At 39.4% G+C, this 22,148-nt stretch overlaps 2 protein-coding genes and 1 long non-coding RNA gene across 4 annotated transcripts; 2 read left to right on the top strand and 1 right to left on the bottom strand.

The window, feature by feature from the left end:
• Positions 1 to 4,240: 4,240 nt before the first annotated feature.
• On the bottom strand, positions 4,241 to 5,283 carry LOC128259412 (uncharacterized). Of its 2 annotated transcripts, none has more exons than XR_008268051.1 (3): positions 5,169 to 5,283; positions 4,911 to 5,112; positions 4,241 to 4,851 (listed from the first exon to the last, which is right to left on the bottom strand). It is a non-coding gene; the product is annotated as an uncharacterized LOC128259412 (long non-coding RNA). The 2 variants fall into 2 exon arrangements; XR_008268052.1 differs by having other exon boundaries at positions 4,241 to 4,787.
• A 304-nt stretch (positions 5,284 to 5,587) lies between these two features.
• On the top strand, positions 5,588 to 9,598 carry LOC128259410 (cohesin subunit SA-1). Its single transcript, XM_052991764.1, has 7 exons — positions 5,588 to 6,146; positions 6,206 to 6,299; positions 6,365 to 6,538; positions 6,605 to 6,806; positions 7,038 to 8,614; positions 8,669 to 8,959; positions 9,018 to 9,598. The coding sequence occupies exons 1-7, from the start codon at positions 6,085 to 6,087 to the stop codon at positions 9,543 to 9,545; spliced, it is 2,928 nt and encodes a 975-aa protein (XP_052847724.1). The 5' UTR covers positions 5,588 to 6,084; the 3' UTR covers positions 9,546 to 9,598.
• A 7,829-nt stretch (positions 9,599 to 17,427) lies between these two features.
• LOC128259015 (uncharacterized) lies at positions 17,428 to 19,018 on the top strand. The gene has a single exon (XM_052991085.1). The coding sequence runs from the start codon at positions 17,562 to 17,564 to the stop codon at positions 18,879 to 18,881; it is 1,320 nt and encodes a 439-aa protein (XP_052847045.1). The 5' UTR covers positions 17,428 to 17,561; the 3' UTR covers positions 18,882 to 19,018.
• The last annotated feature ends 3,130 nt before the right edge of the window (positions 19,019 to 22,148 follow it).

Here is a 22,148-nt window from a genome sequence, read left to right as displayed (position 1 = left end):
AACCCATCGACGTGTTGAAATGCCTTAACTTCACTGACTTTTTCTATCGCTTTTTTAACCTGGGTTTCTTTACCTATATCATATCGTAATCTTGGTAATCCAGACGGCAAGCCATGAAACTAGCCAAACGATCGAATTGAGCATATTTTCATGAATGAACGAGTGAGTGAGTGAATGAAATTTCGATTTCCACAACTCCTACACCACAATAGCGATGTGGGGGCATTTGGCGGGGGCAACTTGACTGGTGAGCCAACCTACTCGCGCATGCAAAACACGATTTACTATTAAGGCAAAATGCGCAGACGGAGAAAAAACAAAATCTGGGAGGAATGGGGAAGGGGATCAGCAGGGGAACCAGAAGCCAGACAAACAAACAACTTTTGACGTCGCATAGAAGAAATTGACAGGAGTGGAGTGGAGTTGAATGGAGGAGTTCCATGGTCCCAAGTCCGAGGCCCGGAGGAGTTTAGAGTTTTTAGACCCGGCTCCATTCATAAATGGCCATGGCAAGCGGGTTTTGGTTTTGGCAACGTGCTCTTCGGCGGATGACTCATCTCCAGTGGATAACTGGCTATGGGGCACGTGATGCCATCGTCGAGGTGTGTCAATTAGCAGTTAGTTGTTGCAGAGTTGAAGAGGCGGCCACAGAAGAAGGAGGTAGGGGGTTCGGGTTCGGGTTCGGGTTCGGGATTGGGTGCTGGCTGAAAATGAGGATGGGAACGAGGAGTAGGTAATCGCTGGTGGCCCAAGTCCAGGGCGTGACTCATCTCGTCATGGGAGCTGTGCAATGTTTTTGTGGCGAAAGGGGTTTTCAAAGACTGGTTCAAGTTGGTAATTTGCAATGCTAGCTAGAAATTCTTGGTATGCAGTCACCAAAAGCCGTATTTAATCAATAACCTTTTTTTTTTTTAAGTTCATGCAGCTTAAAAATCTTTGATTAATAGAATAGGATGCATTCCATGTTTTGAAAGCATAAAGAAATTAAAAAGTTCTCCAAAATTGAATGCAATATATAATGAAAGTAAATTTCTGGTTCTATTAAAATGTATTCCAATAAATTAAAATGTTCCTATTTATATAGTGAATTAATAATTATGAAAAGACTATACCTTAAAAGTTTCAAAAATGCTTTACTTAAAGATCTAGATATTTTTGTATAAAGTAACAGTACATTGATTTTACGTGGTTTTGTAATAATAAAAGATTTAAGCGTCATTTATATAGTTAATAAATGTGAAAATTTTCTGTTATAAAGATTTATAACAAGCTATGACCTCGATTTTTTCACTTCGATTTATATTAATAAATGAAGTAACTAAATAATGAAAATCTATTTTTGAGTCCTCCATCTCTAGAACTTAAGAACAGACAATTTTAAATAATAATTAAGAAAAGATTACCCTTGAAAAGTTAAAGAAAGTTTTAGCCAAGGAACTAGTTGTGTATATAAACTAGTTATGTATATATGTTAAAATATCACTAGATTTATTTACAATTTTTTACGATATTGATATAATAAATGAAATACTGAATTAAGGAAAAACTAGTTCAGAGTGGAACTTGATCGTCCATCTCTGGAGACTAACGCCTTTGCCAATTTATGAATGAAGCGATTGCCAACTGGTTTTTCAGCGCCGCTTCCTGCGCCCTAGACTTCATCTGGAAACGACGAGACTTGAAACCAGACGGCGACTGGAAGTGTGCACCCACATGATCCATGGCTTGTAGTTGTTAGTTGTGCGGGTGTCCACATCCACATCCACGTCCACTTTAATACTGTGTGGATACGAACATCCGCTGGCTTCTCTATTAAATGCGGAAGAGGGCGGCATTCATTCGTATGCAGCACCTCCCCATCCAAGTTCCTGCCCCCCTCAACCACATCCAAACTCACGTGCTGGGCGGGATTTGGTTGGGGGTTTTGAATCCGAGTTCTGGGTTTGGCATTGTCGGCTCTCTTTGTGGCGCCCACAGCCGCGTGCCGCTTTGATTAATTATGCGGTGCAATGTGGCCACCTACTCCTCCTCCTTCTCCTCTTTTTTTTCCCTTTGAATGGTTAACTGTCATTGTTCTGGGCATATTTGTTTGGTTTATTCGTCTGTAACTGGCTGTAACACACAACAATTGACCCAATTATGATGACATCAGGAATATCTGGACACGACGAGATGATTTTTCATGTCCATTGGACAGCAACACCGTGATATTATCTTTGGTGGGAAATCATTGTGTTTAAACCTGGAAATGTAAGCTAGCTTCGGAGCTTTATTTGGTTATATAAAATATTATCTGAATTATTAAAGAGGTCATGAAAATAATAAGCTAATATAATTTTTAATGAAATAAAAATTTAATGAATAAAAATTATTGTCAAACGTCTTGTAAAATACAAAATTTTGAACATTGAATTTTTTGTTTGAAATATTGAAAGAAATTGTTTTAAAACCAAACTTCATTGTAGTTAAACTTAAATTGAATGTTTTAACTAAGATTGGTTTTACTTACTTAATGTTGCGCCACCGAAGTAGTATTTCCCAGAAAATTCTTCATAAGAAGCCTTCTGGCAGAACTCAAACCAAATCCAGTACTTTACATTTACCCTGCCTGGCTAAACTTTGTCCTTGGCTTGATTTCTTGGATGCTTTTCCTACTTGTTTTTATTTTGTTACCATTTTCCCGCTGCAAATTTCCCTGAAAAGTTGCAACAAAGTGGCGAAAACAGGCGCCAGAAGCGAGGTACTGCGCAATTTTACTGTCAATTAAGCGGGCCACACGGCCAAAAGTGGAGTTTATTGTTAAGCCACCTTCAACATTCGAGGCCGAGAAGGAGGTTGAAGTGAACGCGAGGCGTAAATCTTTTAGGTCAAAATCACACTGCAAAAAAAAAAATTACGCAAATTGTGACTGCAACTTTTTTAAAAAGTATTATATTTTTTTTTAACTAATGAAATTTTTCAAAACTAAATTTAACTTTCCACCGGAACTTTTTAAAAAAGTTTTTGTTGATAAATTGTGGATTAGAATCCCGAAAAATTATCAGCAACTTCAAAAAATGTTTTCAATATTCCTAAGATAGTTAAATTTATGAAAAAACTGATTTTCAATTTAAGTATTAAGAGGAGGACTTAAATATGTTATTTTAGATCAATTTTTTTTCAACCATTTAATAAATTTGGTTGACGAAACGCAATAAATTTTTGGCACTTTAGCAATAAAGTATTCAATATTTTTTAGAAAAATGAATTGAATTTCGAGTATTAAATATCTTTTCTAACATCAATTTTATTCCAGAACTATTTAACTAATCCCGATGAAGAACCGTGACACCGGGCAGGTGTGTTCGTCAGGGGATTTCGGTGCCAAAAGAGCAGGGATTCAGAAGTCCAAGTGGCGGGGGAGTTTGAGGAGCCAGCACGAGCGCCACTGCAGCTGCCGCTGAATGGACAGCGGCTAATTCCCCTGCCAAAATGGCAAAATGGCAAAACGGCAACAATGAACAAGGCACAGGGTGAAGGTCAGATTTCGGGCAATCAAACAATGGACAACAATGCCCGGCCAAAAGGAATCGTTTTGAATATGAAATGAGATTGGCACACAACTGGCCGAGAAATGGTAGTCGACTTGACTGACCGTAGGTGGACTCCAATTACCCTACGGCAGCTGGAACCGCCTCGCACCGGGTTTGGAAATCGGATTCGCAATCTCCTCGATCTCGATTGATCTTTCAATCAATGGCAGCTGTCTTGGCCGTCTCCTTTTTGGAGTGCGCCAATTTTCAATCTCGAACGTCAATATATGGCTGGACTTAAGGCAGTTTTGAAATTCCAGGAATGCCCCGCTTTTGAGGTAAGCCACGTTGTAGTGGACGAAAAAATGCCCTACATTTATCATATACAAGTTGTAATGATCTAGTTATTAAATATTATGTTAAATTCGGCAGGTAATGTCTCGCATAAGCTAAATTTATTTAACATTTTACCAACTGTAATCATTATAATTTTTATTTAAAAAAGAAAAATAAGAAAAGTTTTTTCTGAAGAATAATGGTCTTTAGAGCAAACATGTAATCAAAAAAAAATGTAAAACAAAAGTATAATGTAATTATTATGTAATTATGTTTTTTTATTTTATTTCAGAACAAGAATACTTTTAATTTCCAAAGTTGTTACACAATATTATTTACCTTTTTTAGGCAACAAGATATAGTTTTTGAAGATTTCAGGTCGGTTTATTGGATCTAATCACTTTCCTTTAAGGCTCAATACCGCCCTATATTTCCCTTTTTAAACTACTGAGCATCAAGCGGTTTATCGCCAGCTTTTTATCATGCCACCGCCCGAAAGGAGCCGCGTCATCAGATTGAAATAATTCGGAGTTGCCAACTTGCCAAGTCATCTCGAATTGGTCAGCGGTCGAGGCCTCTGATCTCTGGCCATATTCCATATTCCTGGGGAGGAGCGGAGGGGAGCGTAGATCGCGTGCGATAGGCTACGTCAATATTTGTGTTTATTTCTGGCTCGGATCAGTTGGGAACGGGCAAGGGCATGGGCATGGGCATGATTATGAGGTCCTTGTTAGTCCGCTTGAATTGGCGGCGCTTTCGCTTTGAGGTCGGACAAGTGGCTGCCCAATTTGCGCTCTGTTTGTGTATCATTTTGTGGGCCTGGCTAATTGTTTTGTGCCCCTAAAGATCGGCTACCTGACCCGATCTCAATCCGGCGATGGGAATCTCGGCGGTTTTATTTGCCCTGGATTTCATTATTTTGCGGTGAATGTGGGAAAACTGCAAGCAGGTTAGAAATTTAACAAGTTTTTTTTTGGATTGTATGTACTTTTTTTCGAGTTTACTGGGAAAATTGTACCGGTAAATGTAAGGATGGGTAGAAAAAATGGTCGCGTTTCATACCTTAATTTATTTTCATCCTATACAAGCAAGTGTTTGTGATACACGATAGCAAGTTACAGCTCCAAATTAAAGTAGACTTTTTGAGGGTACAAAATAATTTATGACTAATTGAAAAAAAATTATAGCAGTTTACACAAAAATTTACAGCATAGACAAACAAGTACAAACTATACGCCAATTTTCTCCAACTCGGCAGCGCTTTCTGTAATGAAAAGGTAAAGCTTATAACAAACACCAAAATGTTAAATCTTAACATACCTTCTACAAAGTGATTTGAAATTTCAGTAAAGAAACTATTATATATTTTCTTCTCGGTTAAGTATAAAAATCGAAGGATTCCTTGGAAGGATTCTCTATTAGTGGTTCTTAAACTAGTTAAAATATCAATAAATTTAAATTGCAATGAACTCGCACCCAAAACAACTCACCTTTGCTATTGACGATTTGATACTTTCCGTTTTGCTTGCAGACTAGTCCCTTCCCGATTAAATTATCTATGGCTTCATCCACACTATCGACGATTTTTAGCACTTTCTGATCGGTAGCTACGCTGACCATCTGCAGGATCGTCATCTTGGAAATTGATGCTCCTAGAACATCCATGCCCTCCCACACAATGCGCTCCATGTCATCGTCTTCTTTCTCCCTGTAGTCTGAGCTGTTTTCCGAAGACATTTTACTCTTCAAATTTTACACTAAAATGTTACACTTTTAAATTTTCTTTTTTTTCGGAATATAAAAATATTTAAATTTATAGAACGGATTGTATGTAACACTACGAAGTTATGTCGAATAATGAACTGAAACAGTACGGGGTAAAATATTGAAGTTTCATTTGGATTTTCAAAGCCTACTTGGAATACAGAAAATGAAAAGAATGAATGATACATACAATAGCTTGTTTTTTTTTTTTATCAAATTTCAAACTATATTATTTAAAGGTATTCTCTGAAGCGTTACAACCCTGAAACTAACCTCTCTTTTCGAAGTTAGTTTCTATTCGATTATTGGTTCTTTGGTTCACGGTTCATTTTCTGCCACGCGGTTTTCGCAAGTTGGCAGTACCAATTTTCCTTTCTTGCTGCCTTTTTCTGCTCGGCAATTTTTCCATCCCGTTGCACCGTCGCATTTCTAAACCTTTTTTTAATTAATACAAACCTTTAAGTGTCCAGAAATGAGTAATTTATCGACTGAAATGGATTTAAGTGACTCGAAAGTTGCTGAGCAACAGACTAGGTAAGTGGGCCAAAAAACTATAAAATGTAGAGTCATTCACCTAACCATAAATTTGGAAGCTTCCAAAAAGAAGAGCCAAGTGGGGAAAACCCAGAGCCAGCTCCGCCAAAGACATTGCTACAATGTGTTCTGGATAATAATCAGCACCATGAGGTGGGTATGCTATATGATAAAGTGCTGATTTATTTATAATCTCAAAACAAATATTCTCTTTTCAGAAATTGATTAGCCGCTGGGTCATCTTTTATATGGAAACTCCTACAGCCGCATTGCTTGAGCTTATGCAGTTTGTGGTGGAGGCCAGTGGTAGTCACTACCAAATCCCCAAGGACTCTCCCATGCCATTCTCCTACAAGGACATATTAATGGCCAGTACAGCTAAGTTTCAAAGTGTAGGTGGCAAAAATTTCTTCAAGAAGGGATTCTTAATTATAATTATCGACATTTCTTCATCTTAGGTCAGCATGTATTATCCACTGGTTATGAAGAAGGCCAAATCGTTTGCGAGCAATGTGATCGGCTTTTTAGAGGCTTTACTAAAGACACTGGGTGCCACGCCCATTATTCTCGACAACATGTTTTTGGGCGAATTTACGGGCTTTTTAATAGCCTGTTCGGAGTCCACAATTCGTCCCTTTCGACATACCAGCACTTTGATTGGTAAGTTACTAAACCAAGTTGAATTCTTGTATACCAATTCAAAACTAAACTATTTATTAACTCTTTAGCTTATAACCAAAAATCTCTTCCAAAATAAATCGGCTGTAGTTTGTATAAACAAACGATTTGATTGCAATAGATTGCTGCAGCGCCCCAAATAACAATTATTCAAAAATATATATATTAGTTTTACTATATTGTCATTATATTAACATGCTTATTTACTTTCAGGTCTAAAAATTATGACAATTTTAAGCGAACTAAACTCCGTGGAAAGTGGTTCGTTGGGAACACTGTGGATGCGGATGTTTAACTGCCTGTTTTTGGATCGCTGCCAGGATGTGGTGAACGACATAAGGCTGCTTTGCCTCCACGAACTTGGCGAGTGGTTCAGCAGGTATCCAAATTGTCACCTCCATCCGCACCGCCTGCGATTTTTCTTCGAAGCCCTACAGGATTGCTCGGTGGAAGTAAAACAGTGCTGCCTGGAGAACATCTCACAACTTTCCCTCAACGAAGACCTTCGTCCCATGTGCTTGGAATTGGGGGGAGAATTCTCGGAGCAATTACGCACCATTGCCGTGGACAGGGAGAATCCAATGGGAGTGCAATCCTTGCGCATCTTGACCGATTGCTATGAATTCTCTCCAGAAATTCTCAATGACGCCGATTTTCGTATGCTAGAGCAACTAATGCTGGCCTCAAATCGAGGATTAGCTCAGGCAGCAGCGAAGTTGTTCATCATGCGAAGAATGGGAACCGAAGGGGATTGCTTTTCACGAAAGATTCGTCCTCTGCTGGAGTTTTTCGTTGATGAGAGTCAACATGAACATGCTGCCTATCTGGTGGACTCTTTGTTCGAAGATTGTGAAACGGTTCTAAACTGGGAGCCCATGATAGAGATGCTAATACAGGATCAGGACCCAAATCTTACCGAAGTCGAAAGCTCTGCCTTAATTGAAATCCTCTCTAGAGGAGCGAAGCAAGCGATCACAGGGGAGATTCCGCCAGGAAGATATACCGAAGATCTAAAGAGGGATCCCATGCCAGGAGCTCAGGAGAAGGCCACCAGGCTATTGGCACCTGTTTTTCCCGATCTCCTTGAAAAATATGACAAACGTTCTGAAGATTTGGAAAATCTTTTGGAACTGCCGCAGCTTTTTAGTCTAGAGTACTACCAGCAGGATGATAAGCTTGGGGAACTTCACAAATTAATGGATCAGATCGCAACCATTATATTCGTACACATCGAGAACCGCGTGCTTCGTACGGCAGCTCACACGCTGGAGGTTCTCCATGAAATGCCCTCCACAAGGGCGCATATAAAGGAGTTGCTGAACAATGCTGTGACCAATTACAGGATTGCACTGCGCTCTTGGCAGGCTTCGTATGGCATGTCCAACTCCAGCTCCCTTTCCCCATCCTCCTTTTCATCATCGAGCTCCAAAAAAAGTCCACAGAGTCGGGCGCGCCGTCTGCTGACCACCCTACGTTTGGTTTCCGCTCTCTACGGACGTTTCAATCTCAGTGACTGGAAGTTGACGGAGTCCGTGCTGTCCAGTCTAAAGCGAGTGATCAGGGAGCAGGAACGACCGGGAAAAGATGCCCTGCCCACCGAGGCAGTGGGTCTTTATCTAGAGGTTGCCTACTTCAGCTTAAACTGGGACTTGAAGAGTTTCAGGGAGGAGGCTACAGACAATCAGAGAATGGAGGAGACGGCAGCTTCCCTTAAGAAGCACTTGGAAGACTTTCTATTTGTTACCTTCGATCAGGTGGTTAGTGAGTGCAATCTCCCAATCGCATATAATGTGAGTAATAAGAGATTTTCCCAAAAAATTTACTAATACATCTTTTAATTCTAGTCCTTTTCTTTTATATGCGATCTGTTTGTGCTATACGGAGATCAATTGCGAGAAAGTACAAACCTCTGGGTACGTTCCATTATGTACCAGCCGTCTCTAAATGAAATAGAGCTGCTTGAAGGGTCTGTCTTGCGAATTATCTTAAATTGCAGTCCTTTGGAAATTATGAAAGAAAATAACTTTGATCAGCTGCAAGATATGCGACGGCTCGTGGCCAGCTACTGCAAATTGGTAGTTTTCAATGTGTTTCCCGTCATGAGAGCCTCTAAGGTCTTCCAGTATTACGAAAAGGTTAGTCAATACAACACAAGATATATTTGATTTTATAGACTTTATTTTATGTTTTCAGTACAATGCACCATTTGGCGATATAATGAGAAGCTCCATGGAACTAGCCCTGAACAATAATTCTATTAATTTTGGCATGACAGTACTTCACACCTGTTTGCTGCCATACGAGAAGATTATGAAGGATAATAACGGAGAAATATTGAGGTCCTTTCGCTCGACAGAGTTCTCCCAACTTATTAGCCTGGCCAAACGATTGGCGGAAACATTCAATTCCAATCTCGTGGAGAAACGCCATGGTGTGATAGCTCTTCACACAGCTGGCATTATGTATGTTCTGGAATCGGTTCATGATGAACCCGCCACGGATGCCCCAAAAAATCTACTCTTTTTGCGTGTCATCCAGGAGTTTGTGCCACAGGTTCTGGCGCAGGACCGTATTACACTGCTGAAAATGCTACAGCCCATTGAGCAGCCGACATTGCCTTCTTGTCGCAGCGAGGAGTGGCAGCCATTGAAAGGATATCTTTCCGCTTTGAATCAGTCTTCAAAGCCAACACGTCGTCGGGAGAGTTCGGTTTCAGCTTAAAGAAAAAATTGCCCGATTTTTTATTTCTTATAATCTAAGTTTGAAAAACTTACTGACTACTTAAAACTATTTTTTTAACTGATTACGTATTTGCTAGTCCTTAAGCTTGAAACTGTTTTTTTTTTATTTAGGAGTTACCTTTTAAACGTGAGTTATATTGCTTTCCCGGACTTTTCTGGGCTCAAATCGTTTGTCGTTTTAGCAACCACGTGTGCATCCTTGTTGCCTTTTTGTGTGTGCCATTCGAGTGCCATTGGAAAACGCATCTCAGTTTTATCGACAGCATTTGGTGGAGCTTTTCCTGCTGCAATGTGCTACCTTTCGTTCAAATTGCCACAAAAGGTTGCGTAATAACGACCAGTATCTTGTATCTGCAGGCTGCATTCATTCGCCAGCTGCTGTGGTATCGAATTTCCAAGGTCCTGCGCAGCAATTTTCAATTTAATGCTCGCCTCGCTGACAAATTGACTCGCAACTTTGTGGGTTCTGTTAAGAAGTAGTAGTTGTAGTAGGAGGGGGTGCCCATGTCAAAGGCTGCACGAGCTAACACGGCCTTTGACACCACGAAATGGAGGATGGAGGGCAGGGAATCGAACCCGAGAGCCCTCAAGGTGGGCGCTAAAATTTTGGAAACGAAACTGAACGAAATGAAATTCAAGTGGATATTGGGTCACTTCTGGTTTTGGTTTCCAAGTGCTGTCCATTTCCTTGGCACATGCCAAGTGGTCGGCACACGTATCCGATTACGGGGCTGAGAAACCTACAAAACTCCCATACAACCAACTACAGTACTTTTGCAGATTCCACTGGGCACACAGCTGCGCGAGTTGGAGATGCTAACCTAAACATTCCTGGCCATCAAGCACACGGCGGATCGATCGATCGTTGGGGAGCAACATCTGGTCATACTGATCTTAATTGGAACATCTCCTCGAAGGAGGCACACTTAGGTTCTTTCTTGCTACGCACTGGGAGAAAATATTCGAAAACAAGAAAAGAAGCAAACTTCGGCAAGCCAACCAAAAATAAAACATACCTTCTAAAATCTTATTACACCTTGCAACCTTTTGACATAAATATATATAATACCCTTTGCAAGGGTATACAAAATTTTAACTTGTGGGGCTCAAGAAGAAGCTGTGGAACACTATTTGATTATTTAATATTTTAAGTGAAAACTATATTTGAAATAAATTCCCCACATCCAAAATTGTTAAATAAAATTTTAAGTTAAAAGAATTCTGTATAAAAACACTGTTTTACACAAAAAATGTACCATGAAAGTTACCTGTTTTAAAAGACATCGGTGGTCTGAAAACTTATCTGAATACGTACAAAATACATCTTTAAAGTTAAAACAAAATGAGATTCTGATGAAAATTTGACATCAATAACAATTCTCTGATTAAATATATTTGTTAAATTATATATTATATATATTTATTTTAAAGGAAGAACTTTAAGTACTAATCACCTTTCTACTCTTCCCCTTTTTTTTTTCTTTCAGTTTACCTGACAGGTAGCAACGAACTGAGCCAGCAACCTGGCCCATCAATTTCGCGTAACGGGCTGCGAGAACCGCTAGGCCATGGCAATTGCATTTCACGGTCTTTCCCGATCTCCCTCCATCTCAGATCGAGCTCCTCGAACGGAACCTGATCACAGATGTCCTGACGGCCCAGATCCGATCCGAACCGATCCGATCGCCCTCGGTTGCGGTTTAACGAGATGTGCGACCGCCCCCTCGACACACGCCTCCACGCCACAAAAAACCTCCGAAAGATCTCCCCTAGCACGATTTTTTGGCCCTGATAAACCACGTTCCGCTCCTCCTCGAGCGAAAGTGTAACACAAATTTCAGACACGCGCATCTGTCGTTCGTTTTGAGTTTCGGATCTTGAGGAACAGTTGTGGCCCCCGAAAAGAGTACAAAATTGTTTGCAAAAAAAAATAAACATAAAGGAGTTTTAAAGGGACGACACGTGGCACTTGATTCGTATCACATTTCTGGACTATTTCGGGAGTTTACATTTCGGCAGGGAAGGGTTTCTCCTTAGTTTTCATTTCGTTAACTCCTCTTGCCAACTGTCAACCCATTTGGCTGATATTTATGGCCACTTGCCTTTGGCTATCGAAATTCGGGGGAGGGGTCGTCGTCGTCGCTGGCTGTTGCAACTGTTATTAACATGAATTTATTGCTTGTTTCGGCTTTTTTTCGGCTGCGAATTTAAATTTTAGCAGACAAAGTGTGACCACACCGAAGTTTTATCGCTATTAGGGCTTAAAAGGGATGAGAGCATGGCCAGTACACAAAATATATGACCTGTAAGATAGCAGAATTCAAGCCTCCCACCTTTTAATATACGAAAATGTATTCTGTTTGGGTCTTTATAAAATGAGTTAAATAAAAGATGTAATAGTCACCATAAATTGACTTAGATTAATGTATTTTTAAAGTTTCAAACTATTTTTGTTTATATTCTTTTTTTGTAGTATTAATAAATTTAATATTAATAAATAAATTTAAAATTTTGTGAAACCTTTTACCTTCATTATAATCTAAATTTCGAAGTTAATTTGCAAATAGTCCAAGTATCAAAGTATTTCTATTCGTATCAATTTTGTGTAGACCTAAAAATAAATAATGTAAACCTAATTTACCATAATTTTTCAAACTTTCCAGAGTCCTTTTTACCCATTCCATTTCATTTGAAAAATGTCTTTCTAATCGACTGGAGTACAACAACATCAACAATATTAACTTAACCAAATCCGTGTTGGCCCCGTCAAGTTGCGTGTAAAAACACGAATTTTTCGATTCATCATCGCGACAGGAGGTCCTTCATCCTAAGTCCTTCGTATCCGTTTGTCCGCGGTTCCATTGATAAATGCCAAAAGAAATTTGTCAATTGTCAATCAGAGGATCTTGAGTTCGAGGTGATCCCTCTACTGACAGCAAACACGCGGTGTGTTGTCCTTACTCATTTCTTTTTTCCCTGACTGCTGGCTGTTTTTGTTATTGTTGCTGCCGCTGCTGCTGCTGCTGCTGCTTCTGCTGCTGCCTAATGTCTTGGCAAATAAGGAGCGCCGCTCCTGGCGGCGACTTCTGCCACGGTAGTGCCATGTCCCCTGCATGTCCTCAATCTTCTGGATGTCCTGTTCTTGGCAGGCACGGTACACGGTGTGTGTAAATCAGGCCGCCTGTTTACAAATGTGTCGCCATCGCGTAACTCAATCCTTGCCGCTCTGGTAGCACAGGATGCGCCCGACAGCCGTCGCCGGCTTGGCAAACCAATAAATACCATTTAGATTTTGCCTTAAGGACTCCTACCCCACTCCCCTGCGGCCGCCACTTGCGTTTCTTACACAGTGAGAAATTTATATACGAGGTATGTTTTAATGGTGTTTTAATAGTTTTCAGGAGCTCAGCACTACTTTAAGAATTTTTAGATAAAACTTTAGTTTTTTTTTTGATAATAATTTACATTTTAATAGAATAAAAAAAAATGAATCAATAACTACGTTTGTATGTACTGAAGAAGCCTGCCTTTCAGAAAAATTGATGCAGCAGTTTTTAAATTAATGTGGTCACCAAAAAAACGAGAAAAGCAAGCGTATTTAAAATGAATTTTATAACTTGATCAAACAAAAACTTAAAGGAAAATACTAGTTGCAGTATTTAACGAACTAATGACTCGTAAATGAACTAAAGTTGTGGTATAGTCCTTTGAGTCGAGTTACCATTGTAAATCATATATTTATTTATTATGATAGGTCTTAAGAAATATTTTCGGTGCCGCTTGTGTGTCAACAGAGTCATGTGTCTGCGTGTCGCCGTTCCTAACATATGTCCTTTGACACACACACAAATCCTTCGAAGGACAAAGGTTCCAGGGTGCAGCTGAACTAGCTCAGGACACGCATAAATTAACGGGCACGGAGTTACGCTGATTGTAGCTCTAATCCCCGATTCCTGAATCCTGTTCCCTGATCCCCGCCGAACCATCCTGCACCTTTTGGCCCCATTAGCACGCGTTCTCCGCGCACGCGCAGCCACTTGAAAGGATAACGATTTTCGACTCCACTTCGGCGACAAGGAGTCGAAACGCAGGCCAAGGGCCAGGACCCAGGGTCCTGCGCCTCAAGTGCCACGGTTAAAATTAGTCGAGCCCTGTCAGCAAATCTGATTTACGCCCCAGCTGCTCCTTTCCAGCGGAGGTCCTTTCCTTTTGAATCTCTGCTTTCAATCTGCGCTCAGCTTTTCGGGACTGCCTCCTTTTCTCAAATTATAATTTTAGTGGCAATCTAATTAAGCAATTACAAGCGTGCTGTTGGGAGTTGTGTTGAGTTGAGTTGAGCTGCTCTTGGCGCGTTGATTTATATACTGGAAAAGGGGAAAATAATGGAGGGTTAGGGACAGATGCTTGGTCGGAAAACTGTGTATAATTTTAAAATAGTTTTAACATGAAGCCTAGTAAGGTTTATATATTCGTAATGTTTTATTTGTATTAATTTAATACGTATGTAGCTTGCTCTCTGAGGTCTATCATCTTTAAGTGCAATAATAATTTTATTAACATTCTATATACAATTCTTTGTAGTGATTTTTTCTAAAGCATTCGTTTAATTTAATAGGTGGCTAATATATTATTATAATTATAATTATTATTATTATAATTGAGCGGGAAGTCGTGCTCCTCCCATTTATATTACCCCCTCTCCACAACATTGGGTTTACAAATTATGAAGGTCTTCTGGCCCTTGACACATGGGGACAGTTCAATTAAATGCGATATTTACAACACCTGACACGGACCACAAACTGGACAAATTAGTTGACAGGCCGACAGTCGACGATGACCACAGATGGTCAGGGGTCAAGTGCTGCTCCTTGGGACCACAGATGCACTTCTTCTACACCCGCCCCCGCCCCCTGTTCCGATTCCTGCCAAAGGGAAAGTGTATGGAAATTAATTACCAAGGCCATCGACAAACAAATGTTCATAAAGTTGTGGATATTTTCCCGATGGAGCGAACAATCCCAAGCGATCTGACACATCCTCAACGATTAATCATGCGGAGAGACATAACTTTCGGTGAGATTTTTAATGACTGCGCCTGCTGTCATCGCTGTGATCGTAAAAACTGCGGCCCGTGGGCCATCAAATAGATTTATTATTGAAAATATTTTGGCTGTGCCCCTTGATTGTTTTGTGTCGTCCTTGCACAAAGGATGCTCCCACAAAATACAAGCACGATGAGGCGGCGTTTGCGGCGGATGCCCAAAGCAAATGTTGTGTTAAATTTATTTTTATTGTATTTTGTCATTTTATGATGACTTGGCGCAGTCCCTCTATTCCCCGTTTTAATATTGTTTGTACATTTCCTCGGGGGCATTCGAATTCGATTCGTCGTGGGTCATAAAAGTGCAAACGGTCAAACATTTCGAATTTCTGGGGAGGGTATTTTTTTATCCAGGGAGCCAGCTGTCTTGTGGAAATCAATAAGTTACAATCAGAATAGAACCAGAAGCTTTTCCAGTAGCCCATAGCCGTTGAATACCTTAATCTACAACTCTCAATATCCGTTTGTATCGCCGACAATCCTGTGTATGCCACACTAATTAACCCTTGTAGCGCGGCGAGATGGATGACAAAAATGGAAAGGGGCGGCATCTTGGACCGAGGAGCACATACAACACCTTTACACATAATTAGGGGCCTGTTGACTGCTCCCCACAATGGATGTGTGTGTGTCTATATGGAAGGTAAACACTGGTCTCCCCCAAAGCACTGAGAATAATACAGTGATATTTAGAATAGAATTTAAAGTGTTATATCATTCAATCATTCATTCGTTTCTTGTTTTTCCAAAATAATAGAACTTTATTCTCAAATATAACTGCTATTTTAAATGAGTTTACTGCTTACCGATGGTTTTGTTTATATCTGAACAGCTGAAAATGTTATTTATTGAATGATATTGAATTCCTTAGATACCCATTTGAAGACTTTATAAAACAAGTGGTCAAAACATATATATCTTTATTCTTAATTGGAACCCTTGTTAAAAATTAGTTGTTTTTATTTTTCTGCAGTTCATAGAAAATACAAATAAATTAAAATTAAAGTTTAAAATTTCTTCCGTCTTTAAAATAAAATTTAGTTACCTTTGTGTGTAAATTAAAGTATTTTTTATCCAATAAAAACATTATATTATTGTTTTGTTTAAAAATAAATATAAATATTATTGTTTTGTTTAAAAATAAATATAAATTGAAGGATGAGCCTATTAGGAACCTTATTATTCTGCAGTTCATAGAAATATTTACATACCTTAAATTAATGTTTAAGTTTTTTCCAGTGTCCATCTCACCTTATACTTATTCCTAACCACCTCTGCCTGTAGCTTCAACTTGGTGCTGCTGCCATTCATTAATCCACATAGAAATGCCAATGCCAGAGTGAGATGTTAATGGTGAGCTGATGGAGATGGAGATGTGGAGGTGATGGAGATGTGGAGGTGATGGAGATGTGGAGGTGATGGTGATGGTGACCAAAGCGAATGCAAACGAAGGCGGCTGAGGCGGCACAACAACAAAGCGGCCAAGGGGCCTATTAGCCACAATAAAGAGGCAGCCCCACCCATCCCTTGGAAATTCTATTATGCAGATGAATGGATATGGGACTGGCTGACTGACTGACTGACTGACTGACTGGCTGACTGGCTGGGTGTTTGTCTGTTTGCCCCGCCAGATGCCATTACAATGTAAACTCAACAAAAGTTCACTAGGCAAACTTGATGCGGGCACGGGCACGGGCACGGGATCAGGAGAAGACGTCTTCATCTTCGCCATACATACTAAATACGAAGTATATCCGAGACAGCACTTCCAGCAACCAGCCACCGCAGCGGAACAATTGATCAAATATCATAATTTATCAAATGACAATGCAACAGGCGGCAGTGGCGGCTTCGGCCTCAGAACGTTTCCATTCCCGTATTTACTTGCCCCAATCCCCACACCACATACCCCGATCTCGGCTTACCGATCCCAGATCCCCGATTCCCCCATTCGAAAGCTACATCTTAATTTATTTGAACAATTTAGGTCTGACACAACACACGGCCATCGTTTGGCTGTCGTGTTCTCGGTTCTCTTATTTATTTCGATGGTCAGTCAGTCGGCCCCAATCTATTTAGCATAATTGCAGCTCCGATTGGAACTGAGAACAGAGAACCGAGAGCCGAGAACAGATGATAATAATGAATTCTTGTGTGGGGTCTGTGTGTAATCCTAGATAGGCCACAGTGGGTCAAATATCCAATAACCAAATTAAAAGGCTAGGGAAAATATTGGGACAAACCGTTTATTGTTCTCTGTATTATGGTAATTCTGGTCATGGCATTAGCTCTAATCTTACAGGGAAAAGCATACTTTATTGGATTTGGAAAGATTTCAAACAAAACTGTGTCAAGTTTGTTCACAAATTGGTATATTTATTTGTGGTAGATGGGTTTCATTCTGATCTTGGCTTTCTTTAAATTATTTTTTGGGTAACGATTTATACCTGTTGAGCTTAAAAAATTATTTATTTTTCTTGTGGCCTAAATAGCTACTATTAAAGTAAACTGAAGAATTCGCGGAAATATGTATTCATACAAAATATGTTATATAAACATTTCCTAAAATCTTTGGTGCTTACTTTTTGAGTTGATCCTACAATCTTAGTAATTTAAGGAATTGTAATTTGTAACTGTAGTTGTTATAATAAAATTAACCTTTCCTAAAATTTTGGTTCCCTTTTATATGAATTAATCCTACAACATTTATTATTTTAAATAAAGGTTTTGGAAACAGCATTCATAATATCATTATGCCTGGAAATTGACTTCATTCTCTATTATAACTGTTATATTTGAAATTTTTTGTGAAGCGTTTTGGATGGAGTGCATATTTTGCAAAATTCGAATAGTTCATTTTCTGTCATTCATTTCTTTGAGATCTAAATTGCAATGGACAATTTTGAAAGGGCAAAGAAGCTGCATGAAGAGGCAGGAGTTCCTCCTGGGGGCATAAAACGCTGTTGCTGCAACTGCAGAAGAAAGCTGGATCCCTACCAGCTCTTCGATGACAACGTGGAGGACATAGCCAAGAGTCTGGCTCAGATAATGCTGATTTGCGGTCTTAGTACAAGCAAATCTTGTGCAGCAAAGTCTATAATCAAGAGGGCCTTCGTTTACCATGAGCGATTGCGCACCACCTGTCCACCGGCTGTAGCTCCAGGGACTCGTTTGCATCGCGAGGATTTGCTGCAGGCTCTGCGCCTAAAGTGTGAAATGGAACCCGTGGAGGCGATGCTCACCTATTCGATCATCAAGAGGGCCTTCAAGGCCTTCTATCATGGCAAGCCACAGGTGAGCATTAGTAATCCCATAGTGGATGCCATGGCGGTGCACACCCAGCAGGCTGCTTGGATGCATGCTGCCCACAAAACCTCGAGAATCTTCGACAACTACAAGGCGGCCTTCTTCTGGGCCCACAAACACTACGAGCGGCAGATCAATCTGGTGTACGCTTCGCTCTACCAGCGGATGACCACCAGATCGAATCCTCTCCTGGTGCCGGGATGCCCCTGCAAGGGCTGCTCCAAGCAGGAGGTTCCCGGTCATCCCAAGGCTGGCCAGAGGCCCATGAAGAAGATCAAGCTTTCGGAGGATGCCAATCTACCGGAACCCTGCATCCTTTGTGGCCTGCAAGTGCCGCGAATGGAGAAGGGTGATGATGTGAAGATCAGGCGGAAACCACCGCGACCCATAGTCAACCATGAGGTCAACCTGCCCAGATGCCAGCAGTGCAACTCTCCCTTCCTGATTTGCGAATGCAATATCGATCAGTTGACTGGCGAGCAATTCGGGGAATGTGGACAGGACTCTTACAAGGTCAAGTGGTATCGTCTGGAGGAACCAGTGCCCATTTCACAACCCATAGCTAACCACAAATTGAATGGCGAAGGAGAGGAGGAGGACACCAGTTTTGCGGAGGTGATGGAACCTCCAGAGGACTGGGACAATCACCACTGTCCCCTCGACTGCAAACACGACTCCTGCAGCGAGTCCTCGAATGTGTGCCATGCCACCTCGTCATCCGGATCTTCTTCGCACAGTGACTTTGCCAGCTGCTTGGACGGTGAAGGAGAGGAGGACGTGGTGGCCCAGCTGGAGGATTACCTCAACAAACTGTGGGCCGAGGAGGTGGCTCAAAGGAAGAATCCGTCTTATGTGCCACGGGCTATCGAACCTCCCGGTCCGAGGTGCACGAGGTGCAAGGCCTAATTGTACCGCTTCTATTACCTTTTGTTTGGCTTCGACTCATACGTATTTATCCGCTCATGATTTGGCTAAATAAATAATTGAGCAGTGGAAAAATTAGTTGGTATCTTAAATTAAAGATTAAATAAAAGCACCCAAAATCCGGCAGTTTTAAGTCCATAACTTTTCTATTGAGTATCCGATTTCAAAGTGGTATATCTTTAATGCCTTGATGCTTAGTTTTCTAAAAAACTGCATTAAAAAGTTGGTTTGTAAATTCGGGTCGATTTTTCGCAATTTTAATGATGTAACCCCTTTCAAAATGTCCGAAAAAATCGTCTTTGCAGAAAAGAGACCAAAAACCTGCAGTTTTAAATCCATAACTTTTCTTTCCGCCATCCGAATTCCAAGTGGAATATCTTCAAAGTCTTATGGCTTAACCCTCTAAAAACCTGCATTTAAATGTTGTTTTAAAATTATGAGTTGTTACGTATTACGCAATTAAACCTTAACTAATTTCCGAAAAATAGCTTTGCAGAAAAGTATCCAGAATCCGGCAGTTTTAAGTCCATAACTTTTCTATTGAGTATCCGATTTCAAAGTGCTATATCTTTAATGCCTTGGTTCTTAGTTTTCTAAAAAACTGCATTAAAAAGTTGGTTTGTAAATTCGGGTCGATTTTTCGCAATTTTAATGATGTAACCCCTTTCAAAATGTCCGAAAAAATCGTCTTTGCAGAAAAGAGACCAAAAACCTGCAGTTTTAAATCCATAACTTTTCTTTCCGCCATCCGATTTCCAAGTGGAATATCTTCAAAGTCTTATGGCTTAACCCTCTAAAAACCTGCATTTAAATGTTGTTTTAAAATTAAGAGTTGTTATGTATTACGCAATTAAACCTTAACTAATTTCCGAAAAATAGCTTTGCAGAAAAGTACCCAAAATCCGGCAGTTTTAAGTCCATAACTTTTCTATTGAGTATCCGATTTCAAAGTGGTATATCTGTAATGCCTTGGTTCTTAGTTTTCTAAAAAACTGCATTAAAAAGTTGGTTTGTAAATTCGGGTCGATTTTTCGCAATTTTAATGATGTAACCCCTTTCAAAATGTCCGAAAAAATCGTCTTTGCAGAAAAGAGACCAAAAACCTGCAGTTTTAAATCCATAACTTTTCTTTCCGCCATCCGAATTCCAAGTGGAATATCTTTAAAGTCTTATGGCTTAACCCTCTAAAAACCTGCATTTAAATGTTGTTTTAAAATTATGAGTTGTTATATGTTACGCAATTAAACCTTAACTAATTTCCGAAAAATAGCTTTGCAGAAAAGTATCCAGAATCCGGCAGTTTTAAGTCCATAACTTTTCTATTGAGTATCCGATTTCAAAGTGCTATATCTTTAATGCCTTGGTTCTTAGTTTTCTAAAAAACTGCATTAAAAAGTTGGTTTGTAAATTCGGGTCGATTTTTCGCAATTTTAATGATGTAACCCCTTTCAAAATGTCCGAAAAAATCGTCTTTGCAGAAAAGAGACCAAAAACCTGCAGTTTTAAATCCATAACTTTTCTTTCCGCCATCCGATTTCCAAGTGGAATATCTTCAAAGTCTTATGGCTTAACCCTCTAAAAACCTGCATTTAAATGTTGTTTTAAAATTAAGAGTTGTTATGTATTACGCAATTAAACCTTAACTAATTTCCGAAAAATAGCTTTGCAGAAAAGTACCCAAAATCCGGCAGTTTTAAGTCCATAACTTTTCTATTGAGTATCCGATTTCAAAGTGGTATATCTGTAATGCCTTGGTTCTTAGTTTTCTAAAAAACTGCATTAAAAAGTTGGTTTGTAAATTCGGGTCGATTTTTCGCAATTTTAATGATGTAACCCCTTTCAAAATGTCCGAAAAAATCGTCTTTGCAGAAAAGAGACCAAAAACCTGCAATTTTAAATCCATAACTTTTCTTTCCGCCATCCAATTTTCAAGTGGAATATCTTCAAAGTCTTATGGCTTAACCCTCTAAAAACATGCATTTAAATATTGCTTTAAAATAAGAGTTGTTATATGTTACGCAATTAAACCTTAACTAATTTCCGAAAAATAGCTTTGCAGAAAAGTACCCAAAATCCGGCAGTTTTAAGTCCATAACTTTTCTATTGAGTATCCGATTTCAAAGTGGTATATCTTTACTGCCTTGATGCTTAGTTTTCTAAAAAACTGCATTAAAAACTGGGTTTGTAAATTCGGGTCGATTTTTCGCAATTTTAATGATGTAACCCCTTTCAAAATGTCCGAAAAAATCGTCTTTGCAGAAAAGAGACCAAAAACCTGCAGTTTTAAATCCATAACTTTTCTTTCCGCCATCCGAATTCCAAGTGGAATATCTTCAAAGTCTTATGGCTTAACCCTCTAAAAACCTGCATTTAAATGTTGTTTTAAAATTATGAGTTGTTATGTATTACGCAACAATCGTCTTTGCAGAAAAGAGACCAAAAACCTGCAGTTTTAAATCCATAACTTTTCTTTCCGCCATCCGAATTCCAAGTGGAATATCTTTAAAGTCTTATGGCTTAACCCTCTAAAAACTGCATTTAAATGTTGTTTTAAAATTATGAGTTGTTATATGTTACGCAATTAAACCTTAACTAATTTCCGAAAAATAGCTTTGCAGAAAAGTACCCAAAATCCGGCAGTTTTAAGTCCATAACTTTTCTATTGAGTATCCGATTTCAAAGTGCTATATCTTTAATGCCTTGGTTCTTAGTTTTCTAAAAAACTGCATTAAAAAGTTGGTTTGTAAATTCGGGTCGATTTTTCGCAATTTTAATGATGTAACCCCTTTCAAAATGTCCGAAAAAATCGTCTTTGCAGAAAAGAGACCAAAAACCTGCAGTTTTAAATCCATAACTTTTCTTTCCGCCATCCGAATTCCAAGTGGAATATCTTCAAAGTCTTATGGCTTAACCCTCTAAAAACATGCATTTAAATATTGCTTTAAAATTAAGAGTTGTTATATGTTACGCAATTAAACCTTAACTAATTTCCGAAAAATAGCTTTGCAGAAAAGTACCCAAAATCCGGCAGTTTTAAGTCCATAACTTTTCTATTGAGTATCCGATTTCAAAGTGGTATATCTGTAATGCCTTGGTTCTTAGTTTTCTAAAAAACTGCATTAAAAAGTTGGTTTGTAAATTCGGGTCGATTTTTCGCAATTTTAATGATGTAACCCCTTTCAAAATGTCCGAAAAAATCGTCTTTGCAGAAAAGAGACCAAAAACCTGCAGTTTTAAATCCATAACTTT

The sequence above is a fragment of the Drosophila gunungcola genome, assembly GCF_025200985.1.
Source record: "Drosophila gunungcola strain Sukarami chromosome 3L unlocalized genomic scaffold, Dgunungcola_SK_2 000005F, whole genome shotgun sequence".
In the NCBI taxonomy this organism is placed as follows: domain Eukaryota; kingdom Metazoa; phylum Arthropoda; class Insecta; order Diptera; family Drosophilidae; genus Drosophila; species Drosophila gunungcola.
The sequence above is the reverse complement of the archived record's forward strand: the minus strand, read 5'-3'. Positions and strand labels throughout refer to the sequence as shown.

Coding starts and splice junctions, on each gene's coding strand:
- LOC128259410 (XM_052991764.1), top strand. CDS start 6,085: ATGAGTAATTTATCGACTGAAATGGATTTAAGTGACTCGAAAGTTGCT. Junction 8,615..8,668: donor ATCTCCCAATCGCATATAAT/GTGAGTAATAAG, acceptor TTTTAATTCTAG/TCCTTTTCTTTTATATGCGA. Junction 8,960..9,017: donor TCTTCCAGTATTACGAAAAG/GTTAGTCAATAC, acceptor TTATGTTTTCAG/TACAATGCACCATTTGGCGA.
- LOC128259015 (XM_052991085.1), top strand. CDS start 17,562: ATGGACAATTTTGAAAGGGCAAAGAAGCTGCATGAAGAGGCAGGAGTT.